The 23,005-nt window shown below is 49.5% G+C and overlaps 6 protein-coding genes and 2 non-coding genes across 8 annotated transcripts; 2 read left to right on the forward strand and 6 right to left on the reverse strand.

Moving 5' to 3' along the window:
• Positions 1–225: 225 nt before the first annotated feature.
• On the reverse strand, positions 226–1,995 carry C8Q69DRAFT_477718 (beta-lactamase-like protein). Its single transcript, XM_028631343.1, has 6 exons — positions 1,696–1,995; positions 1,447–1,631; positions 1,355–1,385; positions 1,162–1,292; positions 808–1,066; positions 226–733 (listed from the first exon to the last, which is right to left on the reverse strand). Exons 2-6 carry the CDS (start codon positions 1,617–1,619, stop codon positions 305–307), a joined length of 1,023 nt encoding a protein of 340 aa, XP_028482252.1. The 5' UTR covers positions 1,620–1,631; positions 1,696–1,995; the 3' UTR covers positions 226–304.
• Positions 1,996–2,016: 21 nt separating this feature from the next.
• On the reverse strand, positions 2,017–4,054 carry C8Q69DRAFT_83781 (hypothetical protein). The gene is made up of 5 exons (XM_028634093.1): positions 3,451–4,054; positions 3,199–3,390; positions 3,020–3,142; positions 2,860–2,964; positions 2,017–2,806 (listed from the first exon to the last, which is right to left on the reverse strand). Exons 1-5 carry the CDS (start codon positions 3,646–3,648, stop codon positions 2,333–2,335), a joined length of 1,092 nt encoding a protein of 363 aa, XP_028482253.1. The 5' UTR covers positions 3,649–4,054; the 3' UTR covers positions 2,017–2,332.
• Positions 4,055–4,754: 700 nt separating this feature from the next.
• C8Q69DRAFT_83868 (hypothetical protein) lies at positions 4,755–5,346 on the reverse strand. Its single transcript, XM_028634094.1, has 3 exons — positions 5,293–5,346; positions 5,031–5,182; positions 4,755–4,979 (listed from the first exon to the last, which is right to left on the reverse strand). The coding sequence occupies exons 2-3, from the start codon at positions 5,106–5,108 to the stop codon at positions 4,836–4,838; spliced, it is 222 nt and encodes a 73-aa protein (XP_028482254.1). The 5' UTR covers positions 5,109–5,182; positions 5,293–5,346; the 3' UTR covers positions 4,755–4,835.
• Positions 5,347–5,619: 273 nt separating this feature from the next.
• C8Q69DRAFT_477728 (pyridoxal phosphate-dependent transferase) lies at positions 5,620–7,686 on the reverse strand. The gene is made up of 4 exons (XM_028631344.1): positions 7,517–7,686; positions 6,815–7,441; positions 6,220–6,758; positions 5,620–6,071 (listed from the first exon to the last, which is right to left on the reverse strand). The coding sequence occupies exons 1-4, from the start codon at positions 7,517–7,519 to the stop codon at positions 5,957–5,959; spliced, it is 1,284 nt and encodes a 427-aa protein (XP_028482255.1). The 5' UTR covers positions 7,520–7,686; the 3' UTR covers positions 5,620–5,956.
• A 1,994-nt stretch (positions 7,687–9,680) lies between these two features.
• On the forward strand, positions 9,681–9,753 carry C8Q69DRAFT_t117. Its single transcript has one exon. It is a non-coding gene; the product is annotated as a tRNA-Ala (tRNA).
• Positions 9,754–17,205: 7,452 nt separating this feature from the next.
• C8Q69DRAFT_477741 (hypothetical protein) lies at positions 17,206–19,232 on the reverse strand. Its single transcript, XM_028631345.1, has 2 exons — positions 17,830–19,232; positions 17,206–17,771 (listed from the first exon to the last, which is right to left on the reverse strand). Exons 1-2 carry the CDS (start codon positions 18,843–18,845, stop codon positions 17,615–17,617), a joined length of 1,173 nt encoding a protein of 390 aa, XP_028482256.1. The 5' UTR covers positions 18,846–19,232; the 3' UTR covers positions 17,206–17,614.
• A 10-nt stretch (positions 19,233–19,242) lies between these two features.
• Positions 19,243–19,314, reverse strand: C8Q69DRAFT_t127. Its single transcript has one exon. It is a non-coding gene; the product is annotated as a tRNA-Arg (tRNA).
• Positions 19,315–20,292: 978 nt separating this feature from the next.
• Positions 20,293–21,349, forward strand: C8Q69DRAFT_83998 (hypothetical protein). Its single transcript, XM_028634095.1, has 2 exons — positions 20,293–20,872; positions 20,941–21,349. Exons 1-2 carry the CDS (start codon positions 20,563–20,565, stop codon positions 21,225–21,227), a joined length of 597 nt encoding a protein of 198 aa, XP_028482257.1. The 5' UTR covers positions 20,293–20,562; the 3' UTR covers positions 21,228–21,349.
• The last annotated feature ends 1,656 nt before the right edge of the window (positions 21,350–23,005 follow it).

The raw sequence follows: 23,005 nt of genomic DNA on the forward strand, positions 1-23,005 counted from the left end.
CATGATGTATCTATCCTACTAGAAAGGGATAAAACTAACAGTGTACAGTGTCCGAGAGGTCTATTGTATATGCGATAAAGCTTTCCAGGCTGGACGTGACATTTCCACATCGAAATATGAGAAAGCCTGCTTGAAGAATGTCCAGGAGTGTAGCAGCTTTTCGGGTTATTCTGCAGAAGCACGAGTTGAGATAAACGCTAGCGCCAGGATTTCTTTGATGAAGCAATATTAGTTCTGATTATCTGATCCTTTCGTAAACAGTATAGTATAAAACCAAGCTTCCCCATCAAATACACCCTCAATATTAACCCCTTACTTTGAACTTGTACTGATCCTTCCTATCCAAATAAACAACCTTATCGCCTAACCCCGCCTCTTCCATCGCCTTTTTGAAATCTTCCAACGGACTCGCGAACACATTGTAATCATCATAGTGGATCGGGATCGTCAGATCCGGCTTGATGAGCTGAACCAGCTCCAGTCCCTGCTTCGCGTCCATCGTAACCATAACAGCCATCGGCAACATCGCGGGACTGGGAACGGTAGTACCCCCAAGATGAATCAGCATCAGATCGATCTTCTCTCCTGCGAATCGTTTCGGAATCTCCTTCAATTCGTCGACCATGAGAGTATCCCCCGAGATGTAAATTCTGTATCCGGTTTCAAAGTCCGGGTTCGTAGCGCCTGGTTGGCCGTAGCCTAGCTCGACCATCCAGCCGTTCGTCGGAGGGATCTGTTATCGATGGATCTCAGCTATATCTGACCACGCCAGCGATAGATTCGCAAAATGATCATGATGATACTTACTGCCTGAGCAATATCGTTCAGAGTCTGCAAGAGCTTAGTCGGAACATGCTTCCCCGGCATGGCCGTGACTCTAATTCGAGGATGTTGCTTTCCTTCATTGTTAATATCAATCAACATTTGCTGGAAGACATCAAGCTCAAAGACATCCGTAAAAGAGTCCTCGGGGCCCTTTGATGTCAAGTGTGACTTTGCATGTGGTGTGGTGATGATTGGTAAATCACGCCTGAGCGAAGCTTCGACTTTTTGGTCGAAATGGTCCCTTTCAGTGTCCGATATGCATACATTAGTTTGATGATCTTACAGCGAAGATTAAGTGGTTAGAAAAAAAGGGGAGAATGGGAAATATGAAACTACCCATGATAATGCGACAGCAAAACTACATCAACTCGTGGTAAATCATGCAGGTCTACTGCAGGATTGGTCTTTCTAGTAGCAGAGACTCCGGGACCGAGGTGAACATGATCGCCTGCGTGGAGAAAATTCGGCTAATATGGTACTGGTCAGTCAATTGAGACCAATGTCTAAAAGATATCGTTAGAAAGCTAACATCTGTCATCAAGCGAATGCCTTCCCATTCCCTAACAGAGAGATTAGCTGTCCGAATGGTTAATATTGGCTTGTATATGTGGGCATTCTAACAGGATTGTTGTCGCCGTCCCGACAAAGTAGAGAGAAGCATTCTCGCCGCCAGACTTGGACGGGTGGGCCTTGATTTCCTTTGCGTCTGGCAGTTCCGATGGTACAATTGTCGAGGATGGGAGGTCCCGTGTTGGGGCCTTCGTTGATCTCGGATCAATGGTCAGGTGTTGCATTTTCGAGATGAGCTGCGAGAATTGACGTAAGCAGCAGTTATGTTTAACTTCTGTTAGAAATAGGATGGCAATGTACTCTAATGGATCGTACGCTTGACAGCTCAATAATCGTGGTATCCTGAGTATCAAGAGTTCAAATAATTACTGACTCTGGGTTTGCTGAGCTTGGTGGTTTAGATGCACCACGGACTCCGTGTACGTGACGTCATTCTGCCAGTGCCGTGACAAGAATATCAGACAAAAAAAAAGCAATCATTGTAAAGTGGCTAGTGTGAATAGAACCCAGAGTACCACTTGAAGAACTTATTCGTGGGTTGCTTTGGACGAGTTGGGACGCTCGATGAAAGAAGCAGCAGCGCGATTGGACCCCACTCACTGGGAACAGAGAGCTCCCTATCTGATTAATTGAGTAGTTCAGGACTGGCTTTTATTATGATTAGCACTAAAGAGTAACTATGTAACTGAGAAGAGACACTGAAAGTCGGCATTCCCCGTCTAGTATGCTGCCAAACGCCACATGCAAATATCAATGTCTTCAGATGGGTCAATGCAGTGTAGGACATCGAAAGAAAAGAGACACGAAAGACTTTTGATCAGCACCACTCCTTTGTCCCATCACTAGATGAGTAGGGTATCTAGTCAACGCCAAACTCCAACGATGCAAATTAAGACGAATTGGGCCTTCAGCAAGCGAACAGCGAAAGCTAGTCGGTTCAATGAACCAGGCCGCAGTTTGTCTCACTGATCATTTTCACGATGCCCTCCACTTCTTTCCAGATTCGCTCCCGATTCCGCAAACCCAGGACATTTTTCTTCCAGTCAAGTTTCAATTTGGCGTAAAGTTGAGACCAGTCCGTTTGTTGTGAATCGAGATCATCAAATTCCCAGAAATATGGCATCTCGGTGCGGATGAGATGCTTGAAGAGAATGTCCGGAAGGCAACGATATGACCGCGTAGCAAGTCGTAAATTTGCAATATCACCGGGGGAGAGATACCACATGATCTCGCTGAGAAGCTCGTTGGGAAGCTTGCTGAAGATGTCTGGTTTCGGGCTTTCCACTTCAGGATCCTGCTGCGGGCTTGACTCTGGCGACAATTGGCCGTTTCCTTCCACAGTAGGTTCGTCTGCACAACTCTTCACGAGTTCTTCAAATCCGGGGATATTCACCGGATTCGCCGCCAAGTACTTCGCACGTCAGTGAGTGGAATGGAGAATAGAAGAGGTTGCGTCTGACAAACCTCAGTGCCGGGCTTGTAGTGCCAACCCTCATCCTCGAATGCGTACTGACGCACCGAAAGAGCGCGCCGAGTTCCAGCTGCTGAATACTCGTATGATCCTCGTAGCTTTCTAGACGTCAATACGAGGCAGTTCTCAGCGTAGCCAAGTGGAAGCACTCACATCTCTTACCCTCCACAACCCATCGATATCGACGTATCCGAGCTTTGCCAAACAGACGCGTTTGAAGATCTCAAAGCATGTGGGATGAAAAGGCATACCCCATTCTCCACCAAAAGCGTCATTCTGCAGTAGTATGGTAATTAATATCCACTGCGGCCCGAGTGTCCGCATTGACTTACATCGTTAGTGATCTTCGCCTCTGTCACACCGTGCCTCGACGTCCGAAAAGGGCCGGATCGATATATGACCGGCCCTCTGTGAGCTGCAACGTCTGTCAGGAAACAAGTGGCATCTTTCTCAAAATCCTCGTCCCCGTCTTCTGGCGTAAAATCATCCGGTTTCCGAAGCAGACATCGAAGGTTATCAACGCCCTGGTAAGGTCAGTCAAAAGACTATATGATATATATTCCTAGCATCACGTAATAACGCACCTTCATCTCGTCCGCAGAGATAAGAGAACCATCGTACCCTGCTCCTGGGCTGTGCAAGATACCATCGTGAGCATCTCCTGCTCCCTCATTGCCCAACATCTGCGCTTCTCGCTCCTGCGGGGTAGGTATCCGATTAACTCTGAAAGCGACGGCGCAGATCTGGCATCGTGGCTCGCAGTAACTGAGTTTATTCCCCATCGTCCCTAACACCCGCGCTGGTAGCTTTCTTCTCTGAACCTTTCCCTCCGCTGTCTATACCTCTGCTTTGACGGCCGCGTTGCGAGTATGAGAGTCGCAAAGAAGCTCATAAGATCACCATACTTTCAGGGTGCTTGCAGAGCTATAGTCATATTATTTATTTCCGGGCTTAGTGCTTACGAGATATCAGATCCGCGTTCGTCTACAAATGCCCTGCATTGTTGCCCGATTATTTATCACCGTACATTCCAAGCCGGCAATCACTCGTTCATCGGCCCACTGCTGGGAGTTGCGGGCCGCAGTCATACGTGAGTGAATCTTGGCTCGAAGGGGACAAAGAGAATCAGCCCACGGATGTCTCACTCTTTTTTTCTTCTAAAGCGTCTATTTCCTTATATGCTTAGATTCAGTTGACGGGATCGACAAGCATGCCAGTCGATCTTTTTTCAAGAACCCAGTCAAAGAGGGCGAGTACTTACAGCCAGTTGGGGAAAGCGGGTCCGCTTGCGGCGACTCTTGAATCTAGGGCGCATTCAATGTTTTGATGCGATCTCTGCGCCACAAGGCACACCTATCTGGTCTCCGATTATCTTCTTCCGTCAGTGGAACATAATCAGCGGCTTATCGTCGAGCCGCGTTGAGACCACGGTTTCTCTGAGTTTCTCTCATCCGCATCGTCTAGAGTATATTCACTATATCTCGAATTCTCCATGCCTTCTCCAAGACATATACATACTCCTCCTGAATCTTTCTTGTGAATATATTTCATCCACCTTATAATTACTCCTTTCATCCATCTTTCTCTGCTAGTTCATGTACGCCACACATAAATCATCCACAAATCCACAGCTCTGGAACCGGGACTCTACCCTTGCGTATCACCACCACCATCGAATGCCTCACTCAGCATTATTACCTATCCAAAAAAATCCCCACACTCTGTGCGACAGAGTACAACATCTGCATCAGAGCAAACTGTCCTCCCTAATCGGAGCATTAGGGTTCGCTGGCAGCGCACATTCTTGACAAATTCCTCTTCCAAGAGCTGCAAATGTCCGGGGTACGGTCCGCTCGGAGTCTTCCATCGGGAAAATCTGCGAACCCACAGGATCGTGACAAGCTCACCTTCGTCGTCGTAGCGCCTGATATGTAACACCCGCCCGCCTTCGATGAGGCTGTGCAGGGTGTCAATGAAATCGTCTATTCGGCCAGTCCCTTTGTCCTCCAGGCGGAGGATCACTCTCTAACCGATATGCCATCGGCTGATTTTGCTGACTATGCAGACATCCGCGACGTCGCGGAGACACATCTCCTCGCGCACGGGACCCCAACTGCGACTGGTAAGCGCATCCTCGTCGCTGCTGCGAACTAGAGCTAGCTACCAGACTGCGTGCGACATCATCCAGGCCGAGCTCCCCGAAGCTCAAGGACAAGGTGCCGGTGAGAAAGAGGACGTGCATCGTATTGATAACAGCAAGGCGAAGACCGCGCACTGTTTGAAGTTCAGATCAATCCGACAGATCCTGCGAAGACGCTATTAGAATTGGAGAAAGAGTTGAGACAATCCATGCACATGCACATGCAACATGAGGAATATTGCGCATACTCTACTTGGTTCGAGAATAAAAAGCTGCGGGTACATACATACATACATACATAACTAGGACAAACAATAATCGACTAAAGCGGATCATAAATGTACATACATACATGACAAGCGGCACGGAAATATAGTGATACCACAACTAGTTATATCGGACTATAATTCCATACCATAAGTTACATAGTGCCCGGAATTAGGAATGTGATCCCCGGTCTCCACAGGCCGGAAGGAGATTTAAATTTAAAATAGCGGCTGAGGCTGCACACTAGCCATGGAGTTTTGACATCCGTGCGAGATGACGTATCGAATAGATATTTGCATTACTTTTAAATCATTTGTTTCTTCAGAGTATGTATTATACCAAATCCACGAACTTAATTATGATCTTTGGATTGAATATACTATCATATTACGAACTACGTAGTTTGGTTTTCAATTAGAACGGGATATGTACAGTATGAAAAAAGTCGTATCTTCATTTTTTATTTCTAATATCGTCATCATAACCTCCGGAATAGGAGGTTCCTTTCCCGTTTCCGTAAAAAGCAGGAGGGTAAAAGGCATCAATATGTATCGTATCCTAGAATCTAGAACTCGCTAGCCAGGAACATCATTTTATCGTTGGTAAAACATGGCCTAGAGGCGCGAGACTGTACCGCATAGGCTCTAGTTCATGATGGGTGTGGGGAAATGGAGAAGCAAAATCTAGCACACGGCGTGCGTCTTGCCGGTCTTACCCTGCAAGGAGTGCTTCTCGTTCTTGTAGTGCGGGTGAGTCTGGGTAACCTTACGGGAGCGCTTCACGAAGTGGCTCATGTGCCTGCATTAGTGAGAAAATCGATGCGTTAGCTTGGTCTATTCCATCTGAACAGACGATGAGGGGTCTTGTCATTGGCAGATTTTTGGCAAAGGAACGTAGACACCGCAAGTTCTGCAGGATTGAAGCAAACGAAAACTCATGGACTTACTGCTTGTAGCGTTCGAGGTTGGCCTTGTCCATGGCCTCGAGGACCTGGAGGGCCAATTTGATGTCCTGAACCAGGCTGTCACAGCGGGCCTTGGTGAAATCTTCACGCACGACGACACGCATCAGCTTGAGCGCTTCGCTGTGCGGAGCCATGGTGTAGGCGGGAACAACCCAGCCGCGCTCACGGAGCTGGTGGGCAATAGCGAACTCATCGAAAACATGGTCCTTGGTCGGGTCGAGGCGGAAAGCCACCAGGGGCAGACCCTGTCCACGGCCTTCGCTCATGATGATGAAGCCGAGTTCCTTCAGCTGGGCAGCCAGGTAATCAGCAGTGCGGGTCAGGTTGACCATGATGGAGCGGTAGCCATGCTTGCCCAGGCGGATCATCTGGTAGTACTGGCCGATGACCTGGGAAGCTCCCTTGGAGAAGTTGAGGGTGAAACTGGCCTGGTCGGCACCGAGGTAGTTGATGTTGAAGACAAGTTCCTTGGGCAGGTATTCGGGGGATCGCCAAACAACCCAGCCAACACCGGGGTAGACCTGTTGACATGATCAGCACATTTTCGGGTATTGTTGCAAGCGGAGTAGCTCCTTACCAGACCGTACTTGTGTCCGGAGACGTTGATCGAGACAACTTTGGGAAGTCTGAAGTCCCATTCCAAGCTGGGGTTGACAAAGGGAACAACGAAACCACCACTGGCAGCGTCGACGTGGATTGGGGTATCAAGTCCTCTCTCGATCAAGAGGTCGTTGATGGCCTTGACGTCCTCGTACTGTCCGGTATAAGTGGTACCGATGATAGCACAGATACCGATAGTGTTCTCGTCGACGAGGTCGACAGCGGCCTTAGGGTCGATGACGTAGCGGTCTTCCGTGCAGTAAACGTACTTCTCTTCGATGTCGAAGTAGCGCGCAGCCTTCTCCCAGCAAACCTGAACTGCACTGTTCATGACGATGTTGGGTCTCGAGGTGTCCTTGCCCTCGGCCTTGCGCTTGTTCTGCCAGCGTCTCTTCATGGCGAGGGTTGCCAGCATGATGGCCTCTGAGGAACCAACGGTGGAAGTGCCCATCGCGTGATCATCCTTGTCGTCCGTCGGGGCGTTGAACAGTCTGGCGATCATGTTGACACAGCGGTTCTGGATCTCTGCGGTCTGCGGGTACTCCTCATAGTCGATGAAGTTCTTGCTGAACGACTCGCACATGAGCTTCTCGACCTCCTCTTCCTGCATAATTGGTGAGCATAGTCGCATTTTGAGGCAGCGTCACGCCGTGTTTAGCGCAACAATTGAACAACATACCATGTATGTGGTGACGAAACTCGCCAGGCTATAGTCAGGAAACCAGTCAGCATTTCGGTTCTTAGAGCATGTAGAAATATCACCAGCCTGCGATTCCACGCTGTGGCCCTAAAACATGAGGAAACCATGGGAAGGGAAGGTTCTTACTTGAGCATTGGGTTACCATCCAAACTCAATTCATCCTTGATCATCCGGTAGGCGACATCACGAGGCATCTCCTTCTCGGGCATCTCGGTAGACGGCAGCTGCTCGATAGCAAAGCGGGAACCGTAGACACTCGAGTAGAACGCATCTTCACCCTGCGGGGCATCCAGACTCAGAGTCTCGACACCTTCGCTGAGCGAGCGAGTCAGGGCTTCAGAGTCCTTCTTGACGGGGGCGAGGTGCACCATCTTGTCTCGTTTTCTTGATCGGCGGTTACTTGATTGTGAGGGCGCGGTAAGCTAGGAGTGGGGAGAGAGAGTAATCAGGGAGGTTTAACAAAGAACGTGCTGAATTGAGTTCCAGCAACGACAGACAGCAGAAACAAAAGAAGCAGAATTGAAAGAATGCCGCAGAGGACTCTTTATAAGCCTGGTCCGTTTCCAGCCACTCTACACCTGGAGGGGCATCCTGTTGAGCTCGCGCAGACCGGTTCCGTTGCCTCGAGGGGCGCTGGAGGTGGGGAAAGTTAATCAAGTGGATGATCTCGACGTCGTCTACGAGTCGATTCGCGTTGGACATGGTGGACAGTCGTCCCGATCACGATCCGCGGGCGAATATCAGAGCTGGACAGGCTGTCAGATATGCAGTAGTCTGCCGCGCGATGTTTCGCATCCAGTATGGCTGCGTGTCGGCCAGATCGATGATACGCGTTCTAGGCCAGTCACCATCTATCTACGAGCCTGTACGCAGGGCCATTACGGATAAATGTCTCAGTGGTGATTGTTGCCGCTGATGGCTAGAATACAAGCTTCTGCTTGCTGCCGCCCTAGCAGGGTAAAGCACAAGGGTTGAGATGAGCTCTGTATCATGTTTTGTTTCACGAGCTTGCTAGCCCAAGAAGCTGTCAACGCGGGGTGGGGAGAAAGAAGATGATGAGGGGTCATCTCGGGAGCTCAGGGACACCAAGCGCAGTGCCACAACAGAACCAGGAGGCTAGCCACGGTTGCAAAGAGACATCCGGTACAATTATGAAGGTCCCCATACGAGCAGTCTGCTATCCAGCAACTTGTGGCATGAGATGGGGCTGCAAAAGTTTGCTCTCAGCTTTCACCCGCTAGGTAGCCAAGTGCAACAGCATTATTATAGACTTCAACGTGGGAACTTGGAAGCATCATCCGTCCCGGCACCCGGCTGCTAAGCCACTCCTTTCACGCCAACTCAATCAGATAACATCGAGCGTTGCAAGCGCCGTCTAGTCCTTTGGATACATTGAATACGATCTCAGCCCGTCCCATCCAGTGGCTCCGGGGCACCGGCGCCGCCACTCGAGTGGTTGATCATGATTCTCTGGAAAACAGAAAAAAGCACCAGCTTTCCTGCGGGGTTAATGACGGTATCTATCCAAGAGATCTCCCTGGCTGCGAGCCTGTGAGGACTAGTCGCTCAAGTCCAATGGATCGCTGCTCGTGGTCCTCGCCTGTGTTTTCCGGACGATGCTGGTAGTGTGGCATGGAACGAGACGTGTCTTCCTGACAGCCTAGCAGATGGGCATAGCGGGTATACCGTACTGCCATGCTGTGGTTCTCGTGGCCCTTGGGTTTCGGTAGATGGCGGCATATCGAAAGGACATACGAGAGTATCGTAAGTATGTGATGTTGGCTGGGATGGTAGGATACCAGTGCTGGAATAGAAATGTCGGGTTCGTACGGTAGATATGTTGCGTTGCAGTAACTAGCACATCCACAGATTCCCGAAAATATATATAACAAATCGCTACAAGAACAAACACAAGAAAGATGGGAACACAATTCGACGCTATAAACCCATAAAGGAATAAAATAGAAAATAACAATACAAAATAGCCACATTCTAATATATAACGACCAATGCTTAGCCCGACATAAAAACCATCTAATTCTAGACAATAATCCGACATAATTAACTACTCGTGAAAAACACACAAAATAACACATGTTCTCTGTTTGATAAATCCAAACACACACAAAACAATCACCAGAAAGGGCTTGTAGTGTAGGGGTTATCGCGCCCGTTTTGCATACGGGAGGTCCCGGGTTCAATTCCCGGCGAGTCCATTTCTAAAATTTCAAAAATAATTCGAATACGAATTATTCTTTTTTTTCCCCTCTCTCCCTTCGCAACTCACCTCATCTTTTAATCTCCTCTTCTTTTTTTTTTCTTTGTCTCTACTCGTCAGAATCATACTGTCGATTTTTCATGCATGGACTCTTACGCTGGCGAAGTCTAAAGTGCGACTGAGGGGATTGGATTCTCTAGTTACTTATTCAGGTGCCGAACAACTGTTTCAAATCGTCCCTGTCTACTCGAATTACTCCGCGAATGACAGGTGAGAAACCTGTCTGGTGTGCTGTGAAATTCAGGCTTTATCGTTAGAGCACAAGAGTAGCTATCTATAGACATGTGCACGGAGGAAAGACTACGAGTGGCGGTGTGAAGTGGAGGTCAATCTAGCTAGTAGTGATAAGCCATGCCTGTTAATCGATGGAGCAACTGCTCGATCGATGTTCGAATTTATTTATTCCCTTCCAAAAGCGAACATTCTTGCATTTGATAATAATTCTAGTTTCTCCAAAGTCACGGCCTCTCATCCATCATTAACATTACTACTATATCTTTGAGCGTTATTGTACACTTCCCTTGCCTGCCATGAAAAGCGCAGCGCCCTTATACCCGAGAGATCGCGCAATGGCCATCATCACTGCAGGTCCCGCGATCAACGAGTATGACAGATGATCCGTCGCATGAGGATATCCACCGCAACCCATATCCAAGCCCAACAAATACAGAACAAGATAATACATGTCGTTCAACAAGCAGAGAAATTCCATAATCGTGACCCATGGCCATCACTGACATGACGCTTCGCCTTGACTGGCAGTCGTCGTTTGGATGCCACGTTATCCGACAACTCCGCACATCGATACCAGTCAAGAGTCTCTATTGACCACCCTAGTCTCGTGGACCCAACACTAGGATTCGAAGCTCGAACCAATTCGACACCAAGAGAGGAAGAACTTAGAAGTGTTAACATCAACACTGCAGGGCATGAGCCGGCTGCTGCTCTGCAGCCCTATCACTTGGCTGCCGTTACCAGGCTGTGTCTAGGCCTTGTCTCCCTTGATCTTGCGCTTTAGCCAGCCGAACAGGCCGCCTTTCTTGCGCTTCTCAAGCTCCGCCGTCTTGTTCTCCAATTCGGCCGCCTTCTCTTGAGCCTGAGCAATAGTCGACTGCAGCTGGCTGACGTTGGGAACGTCGCCACCAGCCTTCTTTCCCTCAAGGGACGCGTCCCGAGCGGCTGCGTCCTCAGTAGGCTTGGTTTCTCCAGAGACTGGGCCAGTTGTGGTCGCCTGGCCTGCTGCTTCCTGGGACTGCAGTCCAGCAGCCACGGCACCGGGGCCAGCCGGACCAGCAGGAGCAGCGGAGCTAGGAGCCAGTGTGGCACTCTTATCTTCAGATGCAATGAGCGCCGGGATCGGAGTCGAAGGCGTGCCGTTAGCTACAGAGCCTGGCGCCTGTTCCTTTGTCACCGCAGCAGCGGGCTCAGTGATCGGTTGCCGTTCAGCCTCAGCACCGTTGGTCTCGACAGGGACGGTGGCAGTTGCAGTAGAGAAGTCAGGAACCTCTTCCTTCGTGACAGCAACGGCGGGAGATGCAGCCGGCTCAGTGACCTTTTGCGCTTCAAGTTCAGACTCCTTGTTACCTTCAGGGACTGTAGCCGCCGCCGCCGCCGGAGCAGCAACCGCCGGGGCAGTTCCCCCGGTTGCTGCCGCAGCAATCGGCAAGCCGTTCGTGGAAGTGTCCCGAGATTCAGTGGCACTGATGGCAGAGGTCTGAGTCGTTGGCTGTGTCTCGAGGTCCTTCGAGGTTTCTCCGGATTCTAGCCCAGGCACCTCTAGCGGCGCTCCAGCTGCAGCAACACCGGCTGTTGAAAGCTCTGTGCCAGCGGCTGTATGCTTCTGATAGTCTTCTTGAATGTCAGAGACATTGGCAGTCTTGGAGGAGTCTGGGATAGACTGGACAGCATTACCGCCGGGAAGAGCCGACACTGCAGCGGCGCTCGAGTCCTGCCCCGAGGGTGTTCCTGGGTAGGTCCCCGGCATGCCATCCTGTAGTACACCGTTAGCCTTGGCTGGGGCTGCGACATCAGCAGAGTCATCGACCTTTGGCATCTTGTATGGTTTGGTCTCGTCCTGGATGAGCGGGGAGGTCTCATATGGACGCTTCGCATGCGGTTCTACAGCCGATAACTCAACCGCAGCAGCGCTGCCCGCTGTCTCTTCGCTGCCCTGGGCCTCCTTCGACTTTGGTCTCTCGGCCAACGTGGTGCCTGCAACTGCTGTAACTGCGCCACCCGCAACTGCGGATCCCACCAGAGGTGCTTCTGTCGAACGCGAGGACTCGAGCTCCTCTGTTGGCACCTGTCTCGACAGATCCTCCGTGACTGGAGCGGCGAGCGACTCATTGGCAGCTGTAGTCTCAGCAGGAGCAACCTCCTTCGTCTCTGCGGGCACAACCTCTTCAGTCACCGGGGCAGCTGCCTCTGTGTCCTTAACGGATTCGCCAGCAACAGCAGCGCCCGCAACGCCCGCAACTCCTGCACCTCCAGCGGCTAGGAACAGGTTAGTATCTGGCTGGAAAGTTGGTTGTGTATGCCTAGAAGTCTCTCCTCACCTGTCTTCTCGGCCGTAGTAGGCTCTTCTTCAGATTCTGCTTGGCTAGTCTCGGACTCTTGCGTCTTGCTCACGGCTTCCTGTTGTTCCGACGTCGCCGCAGCTGTTTCAGGCGCTGCAGATGGAACCTTGGTCGAGGTCGTACCAGCAGCAGCAACAGCTTCGGGGGCATCCTGAGTCGCAGCGGCACTGGCTTCACCGTCACCGTACAGGACGCGATCTTCCACGGCGTGTCCTGGGCTTCTGCAGAGATAATCAGCATTCAGTTCCATGCCGTCGCGTTTTTCATGCAGCGTGGAAGCACGATTGCCAGGGTGCAACTAACACGATGTTCTTCACGTCAACGCCTTTCTTCGCGGCTCCTCCACCACCGCCGCTCTTGCCCTTGTTGCCCTTTCCCTTCTTTCCTCCTTTCTTCGCCATTGCGCTTGGGGTATGTTGTGTTGGCGCTGGGAGGTCGAATTCAAGATTGCCTTCTCGAGCGAGAACAGCGGTAATTACTCAACAGATGTGACCTTTGAAGTTGTCGCGTGTCCGAACGTTGCGGAGGGTTGAGGGTACTAGTAACCGTTCGGGTGAAATGCGGTAGGGGATCGACAAAAAACGGTCGAAGTCAACGGCGCTGGTTGAGTCCCAATTTGCGCGCCGATCCGAGAAAGATTGCGAAGCTGGGAATGAGATGGTTCGAACAGACAGAACAGAACAGAAAGAGTTGAGTGAGTGAGTTGAAGGCGAAAGGGAACAACCGAAAGCTTCGCGACAGATCACATGAGCAGAGAGAGTCTCTCTTTGCGGATCGCAATTACGCTTTTCCAAGGGCGACCTTTTTTTTGGCCTTTTTGGTTTTTGCCAGATCGCATCGCATCGGAAACGGGCGCATCCCTCGATTGAAAACAGTTTAGTGAACGACGCCATTCTGTGTCTTCTACGAGTCAGAATCAAATCCCTCTCTGGCAGTGGATTGTTCTCCGGATTCCGGCCGCACGCGTCAGTACTTCTTACTTCTTTATTGGGAGAGTTCAACTTCTTGATTGTGCGATTCTAAATTTATCACTCGATCCATTAAATCAATCAATCAAGTAGTTAATAATAATGACTGGTTTTAATAATAATATTATTATTTCTATTATTCATATTGAACCAAATGAAAGTCCAGACTTTCTAGCATCATGTAAGTAATATTACAGTAATTACAGTAATTAATAACGGAACACGGTGGCCTTTGCCGCTTCTGCAAGGGCCGTGATATCTCTCATTGGTTGATCCTGACAGAATAACTGCCCCACTTTGTCTAGTCATGTGTAGAAGTTAGGGAAGAAGCCCTAGAATACTACTACTTAACTAGGTATGTTACAGATGTTATGCCTAAGTGCTATTTATTATTATATGGTACAATGGTATATATATATATATATATAGAATCCAGAGAGAGTACTTTCTAAAAATATATAATTTATGCAAGACAAATTAAAGTAAAGTAGGTATCATGCGAGTTCCCGGCCACGATATATCATCATCAATGTCAGATCGAGATTATCTCTCTCTCTTTCTAAAGATAAGCAGTAGACTAGTTATTTATTCCACGCGCGATAGACATTGTCCTGATAAGCTAGACCAGACCAGATCAGTTCAAAGGATGCCTCTCGGTCTGTTTTACCGACGGAAGGTCCTGACCTATTATCACAGACTACAGACCAAGCGATGGGAGGGGGATGGGGTCAAGTCAGATGTATCATGCAGGGCGTCGCTGGTCCTGGTCCGATCGATTCTGGCAACTAGCTAGACAAGGGCAGGATCGGAAGCCGGCCTTTCTTGCTCAGAGCATGACAAGCATGTGCTTGCGCTATCAGATAGTACCACATAACTACTAATGCTCAACGTATTCGGGAAATTATGATCATATGGATAGTTTATACTAGTTACCATATTGGGACATGTGCAGTTAGTAGTCATAAAAGTAATATCTCCTGCCTGATAGTACCCAGTACGCTGTGGGAGAATGATAGTTGCCTAATAATATCGGGCACTAAAATCACTTCTCTCCTCTGCAGGTTCCAAGGTTGCAGTACATCTGGAGTGGCAGCATCCATTGGTCTTTAGCCATGTTGAAGCCAAGGGTGCTACTGGAGGCTTGGAAGTGGACTACACACAATGACGAGAGGACAAAATGTAAACACTCTGTAGATAACTAACTCACTTAAAGCGTTCGTCTTGCTGATCAACAGCATTCCTCTCTTGATCTGGCGGGCGTGACCGCCGTAATTGATACTGGCGGTATTCTACTCCAAAGAGTATTTTGGGCTGCCTCCAGTCTAAGGCTTCAAGCGCAGAAATAGACCCTGTCATGGAAGCCGACATCTGCCCGTTCTGACAGATAGACGTTGTCTATTTACACAAACCCCCGGTTGTAGGCGCCTTGGTATAACAAGCCTGCTGCAACTTACACGGATTTGGTCAGCTCTCCACGGCATGAGAAGAAGATGGAAGAACCTCACCCAGAGCTCTTCACCGAGAATCAATGAATATCGATTCCACCTTCCTCTTTCAAGGAGCTACATACCATCCTGCATGTAAGACAGGTTGAGGGCAGTAACTGAAACGCCGATCTTTTCTTTCGCACGGGGGAAGAGTCGGCGACAGGGTAATTAACTAGCACTAGTCTGCTACTAGTGACATCTCTATCAGGAGAAGTTGAAGGCACGGACCGAAGCGAAGTTCTTTGCGTTACGTCCCTTCCGGGGTCTCCACAGGTTTGCACTCCGCGGGTTTATTATTATTTGCGGATGACGTTAGAATCGATAGTAAGCCGTATGCTTCGCTTGCTAGAAAGAGGTCCTCCAGAACGTGGTCGGGCTGGGGGGACCCTCGGGTGCTCAGTATCCGAGACTTGAGCTCCAAATGGTTGCAAAGAGGAAAGTCGATCCCTCGTTTCGAGATGATTAGAGTATAGGAAGTAGTAAGTAATTGTGTTCGGCACCGAAAGCTAAGGTCCTCATTGCGTCTCGTAGAGTAGTAGCTGTCTGTCAGGCGGCTCAGGCCTGTCAGCGGCATATGATCCACGACTATCATTAGGGCGCCGTTAGACTTGCATCCGGGGAAGCAAGTAGATACAGAGAGCCGTCTCCGTCTGACCAACATTCATAGTACGAAATTGCATGGGCCGCTCTGTACCCCGTATTCATCAAGATGCCCCCCGTAGCGACTAGCAATCACTGGATCTCGGATAAATTGGTCCATGACCAACGCATGTAGCCAAATCAATCGATTCCAGTCGGTTGGAAAAAAGGCATGATATCAGCTGAGCAGAGAACGGGTAATTTATTACCCAACGGGAATCACAACCTCATCGAGGTCGTTGATCATGATGTAGGATTGACTGGAATCTTTCACATAGGTCCATTCCCCAGAAGCTAAGACAGACCATCGGCTTCTGTCTGTTCTCTTGTACCGGAATATGGCGGAACACGCGCTCAGAAGAACGATGCTCCTTAGTTAGTCCTCGCTATCGCGGAGACGCAAATCAGAATATGATGCAGGACTGTTGGGTCGGAAGTTACTACCGAGTCTACAGGCTGCTCCTGCTTATAAACACCATAGATTTGCCCCTCCCCTAGCCTTACCCGGCGGAGACGCAGAGAGACTGAAAGGAAAAAGATCAAAAGTCAGGCATAAGGGTTAGTTAGCGATGTATCTAGTGGAACCCAGCCTCAGCTGCATGTTTGGCCAGGGATGTCTCTTGCCATCTGCCTCACTACGTCTTTCCGCCAGACTTCAATCTTTAGCACCGGCCATCGTCCTGCGGAGGCCCACGGCGGGTCAGGTCGCGATCACGATTGCGTGGGATAAAGAATCCGCTGTAGGCCGTTAGGGGGGCATACCCTGCTAAGGAACCGGTCGAGTGAAAATAGGTTAAGCCAGCGCCGCTAAGTTAGTTAAAGCTATTAAAGCCTTAAAGCAGGGTTACGGGAGCGGAATGTGCGCGGTGGGAAAGGATGTAACTAACTATCGCTCGATTTCTTTGTCAGTCGCAAGCAGCAAAGAAGAAAGAAAAAAAAGAAGAGACAAAAAAAAGAGCAGTTAGGTCCACACCGGTGATTACAGTGTCGAATCCAGATGTGACTCTTCTATTGGGTCTCCGAAGTTGCTAGTTATTTTTGTCCATGGCTGGCTGGTGTTCCCCTTTTCTCTCTCTCGCTGTTCAGGTCTTGCCTGCGTGATTATCAAATGATTGATTGCCCCTCGGAATTCTGCCAATAAAGCTACCATTTCTTTGCTGTCACTAAATCCATAGTAAATACATTATTGGCACTTCCAGGTCGCGCTTCCTCCTTAGCCACCATCCTTCTTCCTGCTTGTCGCATCAACCTTAAAACAACGTCAACGCAAAAGCCAAAGATCATATGCAAAGACAGCAAGATATATCAAACACGAGTGAGAGACAACCCTCGTCGAAACCGCCTGTCACGATGTCGGACACTTCGTCTCCCAGAGAGCGAAAACTCTCCGATGAAAGCGAGGCAAGTGCCTACGGAGATGAGGATCTTAACCTCGCCAATTATCAACACTGCTGGGACAAAATCTATCGACATACCATCCGCCAGATAGAACAAATCAAAGGTCTGATGAGCTTGCATTTCGTTCCCCAGCCACGTAAATCTCGATAGAGATGAAGGGATCACGTTACTAACTCTTGTGACCACAGAGATCGAAAGAATTGCTTTCTTTGGAATTCCGTCCCAAGAGGATCAGAAGGACTGATGTCTCTTGTCTTGCCTGAACTTCCTTAATCTTTATGCTCTTTTGTTTTCTCGTCGATCTCAATAGTCCCACGACTCACATGCTTCTATTGGAGCACAGCATAATCCTGACTGGCGGGTTATTCCCTTCGCCACGTTCTTCTTTTCTTGGTGTTATTGGTCGGCTTTTCTTCAGGACGGAGTACTTTCGGAAATTTCATGATTCTGCATCTCGTCGTGGCGCAAAACTTGTTTTTGAGATAGAAACGGGGACGAACGACAGGCAACGAGAGACTCTTGAAACGGACAACAGAGTTGAGGCGCTGAGCGGGTATATAGGCGCCAGGAGTGTGGTGTATCTTCTTGAGCATTATCTGTTACACTCGTCATATCATTCGAGATTCGAATCAAGGTCTGCTTTCATGCACGGGAAACCTTTCGTTTGCGTTTTCTAGCTATCGTTTGAGGTTTTCGCGGTGGAACTTTACTGATCTCGGCTTCTCCTGAGACTAGGAAGTCAAGACTCGTGCCGCGGTATGTCTTTGGCCGGCGGGACCTGGATATTTGTGGCCAATCGCGCTGCCGGTACCCTTTCTGCGTAGCCTCACATCTCTCGAAGTGCATCTGAATCTCAGTGGACAAGTAGGCACGTTGGAATAAGCGTATCTGCTCAGAAGTGAGTTTGGAGGTACCATACCACAGATAACCACAGGCGCTACAATACATGCCGGGCTCTGCCGTTTGTGTGCGTTTGTCCCAGAAAGGGAAGAAAGTCGAGCCTAGTGGTTCAGGTTGATATTGGTTCAAGATAATTCGCTTCGTAGACTCTATCGCTCGGGGCAAAGGCGGTTGCTCGATGAGACGACCATCCACAGTATAGCAGAAGTTGTGACCTCGCATTTCGGGCCCGAGAGACAAACGTATCCTCCTTGGATGTGTAAACACTTCCGTAACTAGACGGCCGTCTGCTGTATAGCAAGGGCCGTGCTCGATGTGCTCGGCCCATTCCTTGCGCCATTCTGTATTGCAACGTTTCACAGCCTGGTCCAACTGGGATTCATCACCGTATATCCCCATGCTAAGTTCGTAGGCCTGTCTGACGCTGACAAGTTGAAGACGAGGACAGCTCCGAACCTCACACCAAATATCCTCCATGAGTGGATAAGATGATATATTCATCGGTATATTGTCAAGAGCGACAAGGCGTTTGATGGCATCTTCTGGGAGAGCGAAGACCGCCTTGGCACTCGAGACAAATGCCAGCTCGTATTCACTGTGGCTTCGAAGACAAGTGTAGCAGCAGCGGGAACACGAAGGGAGGAAGAGAAAGGGGCCGAAATCCATGCACGTTCGACAACGAGGGTAGCACATCTCCGCGAAGATCTGCCCTACGGACCATCGCGAGTCTACCTTGACTTTGCGCATGACACGCAAGGTTTGACGGGCATGGTTCTTCAGGATCAGATACGCCGGAAAGGAGTCAACGAGCTTCCGATAGCGCGAGTTGAGTAGACGTATTCTGCTCGTACTCTCGTAATCGAGGCTCCCTAGGATCTCATACATGATATCCAAGGGGATCGATCCTAGATATCCTGCTGACGGGGGTTCCGCGTTCATCTCTCCCAGGCCTGACTCATCAGACCGGGCGAGCGTGAGTTTTTTGGGGGTGCCCCATGTCCTGAATGCATCGAGCATCTCACAGGACGGCCGGGTCAAATGGTAGGCGACCCCTGAAGCCATCTGGACGAGGACGTCTTAGCATGTATGATGATGAACGCGGTGCTTGGATTGTCTTGTCTTTGTTCGCGAGTGGCCGGTCCTTTGCTCAAGATATTCAAGTCATAAGGCGATGACCGTGTCATACTTCCGTGAGGAGGGGTAGGTATCACAGCAGGCAGAAAGAGTCAACCACAGCATACTGCAGTTATGTCTATTGTGTTCCATGGTTGGAGTTGACTCTTTCAGGGTTGCCATACTTTACCAGGGAATTTGAGATAGAAGAAAAGTGTAAAAACAAAAGAAGGGGAAAAAAATACAAAATGAATGACGATTGCAGAGCGACATCCCATACCAGAAAGGGCAAGCGTGCATAATCACCGTCCAACAAAAAAGAAATCCGCAAAAAAGAAATGTGAATTGACCGACGCAGGGATCGAACCTGCAATCTCTTGATTCGTAGTCAAGCGCCTTGCCATTGGGCCAGCCGGCCAATTGTTGGAAGACTGCAGCCAGATAAAATTTATGAGGCCATTTCGGCAGCCACTCGGAAGCAGCGTGCCGAGTGGGGACACATCTCGGCGGGGGAACACGAGGGCCGGGGCGAATAACGCGGGAGGGAAAAGCAGACTTGGTGTTACTGGTCGGCCGTGGTGGTGGTGCCCCATCGCAACGTCATACGGTATTATGATTTATGGTACTTCTAGAAAAAGACAAAAGAGGGGGATAGACTAGTTAGTACTAGGAGTAGGGTATGCCGGGTCCGCCGGTTCTCACGGCTAATTATTTGGCCATAATAATAATAATACAAATAATAATAGTTCACTTATCTCCCAGGCCTTGATTTGATTGATTCCTTCACACTGTACAGTGACATCAATAATAATAATCCATTAATTGAGTAACTATGGTATTCACAGTAATAATCAATATACTCCTTGTGTACTACCATAAGACCCTGGGAAGATCCTGGCGATCCGTCTGACTCTGTCCTCCCCGGGAAGCAGCACTGGACGAATAACGCGCTCGGACAAAGACCTTCTGGAATCCTTCGCTGCAGCCTTGCCGGATGCGCCATTTTCTGCTGAAACCTTGAGAATGTCAGCCAGGGACAGCCCATGCGTCATGGCGTTGTATACGGAGTATGGTAATACTACTGATACTGTAGGTAGAGTACGGAGGAGGAAGGCCTGTAGATAGACTCGACTCTCCTCGAGGATGGCCGTTGCAAGGCCAGACGGATCCTAATCGATCCTGCTGGGCGCACAGACTGGGACTATCGCGTCCGCTAAGCTGCTATCTCGTTCTAACGAGATCTTGATTCTGGGGAGAGCCAACCGCCGCGTCCGGCCAACTCGGCTCGTCGCCCGTCTCCACGGCTTCACCGGATTTGTCTCGGTGTGTGCCCACTGGCACCCACTGAATTAGTAGTGAGTTACGGTAGCCTCCCTGGAGTCACCAACTAACTCACTCTTGTGTCGGGCTATCTCGTCCTGTTTCGCTTCTCTCGTTTCGATCTCTCTTCCTCCTTCTCTTCCTCTTCCACCACATTCCTTCAATCTCCCCTCTCTCTCCGTCCTGCTTGACGACTACGATCCTGCACAGCAAACGATGAGACCAGAGTCTCTGCAGACCATCGACCACCGCCGCCCGTGCTTGCACACCTTTCTCCCCCGTTCAGGGAGTCGACTGTGATTGTGACGCGAGGAACTCCAGAGTCTAGACGTTCCAATTGATCCCAATGACACTTCGAGAAAAGGTGCGGAAGGCCATTCGCCGGGTCTCCCCTGGCTCTCCAAAGGACGATGGCAAGCCCAAGATCGAATACTACCGGCGGGGTGAAGTCCCCCGCTCCAAGTATCGCGGCCCTGTCGACCCCGAACACCAGAAGAGATTGCGGGCATGGACGTTTGAGGGGGCAATGGTGGAACGTCGACGGTCCGTCGATCTGGAATTGTCGCCGTGTGCCAGTCTTGACGAGCCTGTGCCCCCTCGTGACGATGAAGATCCCTCCGAAGCACCATCGCCGGACGTGGTCGACTTGCCGGACGGTACGTTCCGTCCTCTGCCACCGTCCATCATCCGTAATCCGTAACCCGTGCTGACCGCCGCTATATAGACGCCCCTACCGTATGCTACCAGGAGAATGCATCCGACCGTCGTACCAAAGTTGGCTCCCAAGCCTCGACTGCTGTCAACAGCGGCGACAGCTGGACCTCCTCCATAGTCACCCTGCCGACCGATAACCGGGGTTCCGTTGCTCCAAGGCGGTGTTCCCTTGTTCAGATCAAGACTCTACCACAGAGCGCACCAACGACACAAACTCGGTCGTCGCTAGACAAACCGACTCCCATTTCGCCTGACTATCTCGCACAAGCGTTGAACGCTACTCAGATCCGTGCTTAAGTCTAATGTGTGGTCCAAAACTGGAAGACCACGTGCACGACATTCCTTTCCATCATCTCTTAGTCGACTACTCTTCATTCTGTGCGGAGGATCCGCTTGCCAGGTCAAGAGGCCCGCACACATTCCTTTCCCTGTATAGACACGTTCCTTGGCCATAGTTATGATTCAGACGACTGGGACGGATAGATGGACTATTTATATTGGCATTACTGCCATCGACCATCTCGCATTGGTGCAAACGGCGTTATTCTTTTCGTCCGCCATGGACCTCTACTCCATAGCGGTCGACTGAGACATCCAAGCTGGGTTTGGATGGGCGTTTGTTTGTCAGGTCGAGACTTCGTGATGAACGACCAAAAGAGCAGGTCGAAGTACTTCGCGGTCTCGACTGGGGAGGTAACACTGCGCAGAGTTTTTCGGTTTCATCTCTCTCTGCCGTGTTACTTCTCACCGTCGTCATTCCTTGGACAAAATATTGCTTTTTAATCGCATTTTGCCGACAGTTATTGATCCTGTGAGAGCGTCGCATTACTCCTTTTATCATTACATCTTTTATTGCTGAGCGGGCAGGTTTTTTTTTTCCTGTTCTACCTCTGTTTCTATATATGTACATAGAGATTTCCCTTGTGCGTTTTTTGTTTTTATCTTGACCGCAGATCTATCCTGTATGGTAAGAGCAGATCTGGCAGGTGATCAATGAAACTCATTGATGAACAGAAAATTCAATCAATTTTCAAATCCAAGCGTAGGTACCAAAACGGCGGCAGCCAAGCGATATTCTGCCTTCTCTACCTTGTTGGCCTGTCGAACAGAAGCGGAACTACTTACCGAATCCAGTAACTTACCGAACGCCCAATAGGGCTACCGTATTATATCTCTTATCATATACGAGCCCCCCTCTATCTCATCCAAACCCGATATCTTTACATGCAACTAAAGCGATATCGCCTAACATGGGGGAAAAAAAATCACACAGACCCAACCCTAAATCCATACAAGATAACTAATCACATGTGAAATAAAAACACCAAAGTGGCGAATCCAAGTTAAACCCCCACGTGCGATGATAAGTGGTCGATAAGGCGAAAAAGCTTATAATGTCAGCGGGAACATATTAGTCGCTGGAAGGGAAGGGATGGGGTGGTGATATGCACATTTAGCCCTAATTTACTCTGACTTGAGTTACTTCTTACTAAGTTCTTAGTAGGTACTGAGAGTTGTTGTGGTAACTATGCAAGTAATTGGCTGGTTGGTTATGTGAGTGGAGAGTTTATTTTCTATTTTTTGGGTATGGAGTTTATCTGTATGGTATGGTATGCGCGCGTGGTTCATGGATGATCGCTGACTTGAGGAGGAGGGGATGTAGATCGTCGTTCTGGTTTTTGGATAATGTGGTTAGGTTATGGCATAGCATGGCATAGCGTTAAAGATTTCAAGGGTTTATTGTTGATCTGAGTTATCTCTCTCCGGACTCTGCAGAATTCAAGTCAGTCAATCAGTCCAATACTTCTTATGGTTTGACTAGGTAGTAAACAGCTCCCACAGCAGATCGACCATCCATAACGAAGTTCTATCTAGTTAGTTAGTTAGTTAGCCGCTTCATGTTCCATTTCCCCGGGAAACCAGTAAAGTAGGGATAGGATAGGATAGGATAGGATAGATGAGCGACCTGCATCCATCGGCTCGGGTATTGTGGTTTCTGTCTTGTCTGTCATGGATTCTGTCAGATGCATTATTGTGTAGGCATGTTTCATTCACTTCCGTCCCGAGACTGGAAT

Source organism: Paecilomyces variotii (genome assembly GCF_004022145.1).
Source record: "Paecilomyces variotii strain CBS 101075 chromosome Unknown C8Q69scaffold_12, whole genome shotgun sequence".
Taxonomy (NCBI): Eukaryota; Fungi; Ascomycota; class Eurotiomycetes; order Eurotiales; family Thermoascaceae; genus Paecilomyces; species Paecilomyces variotii.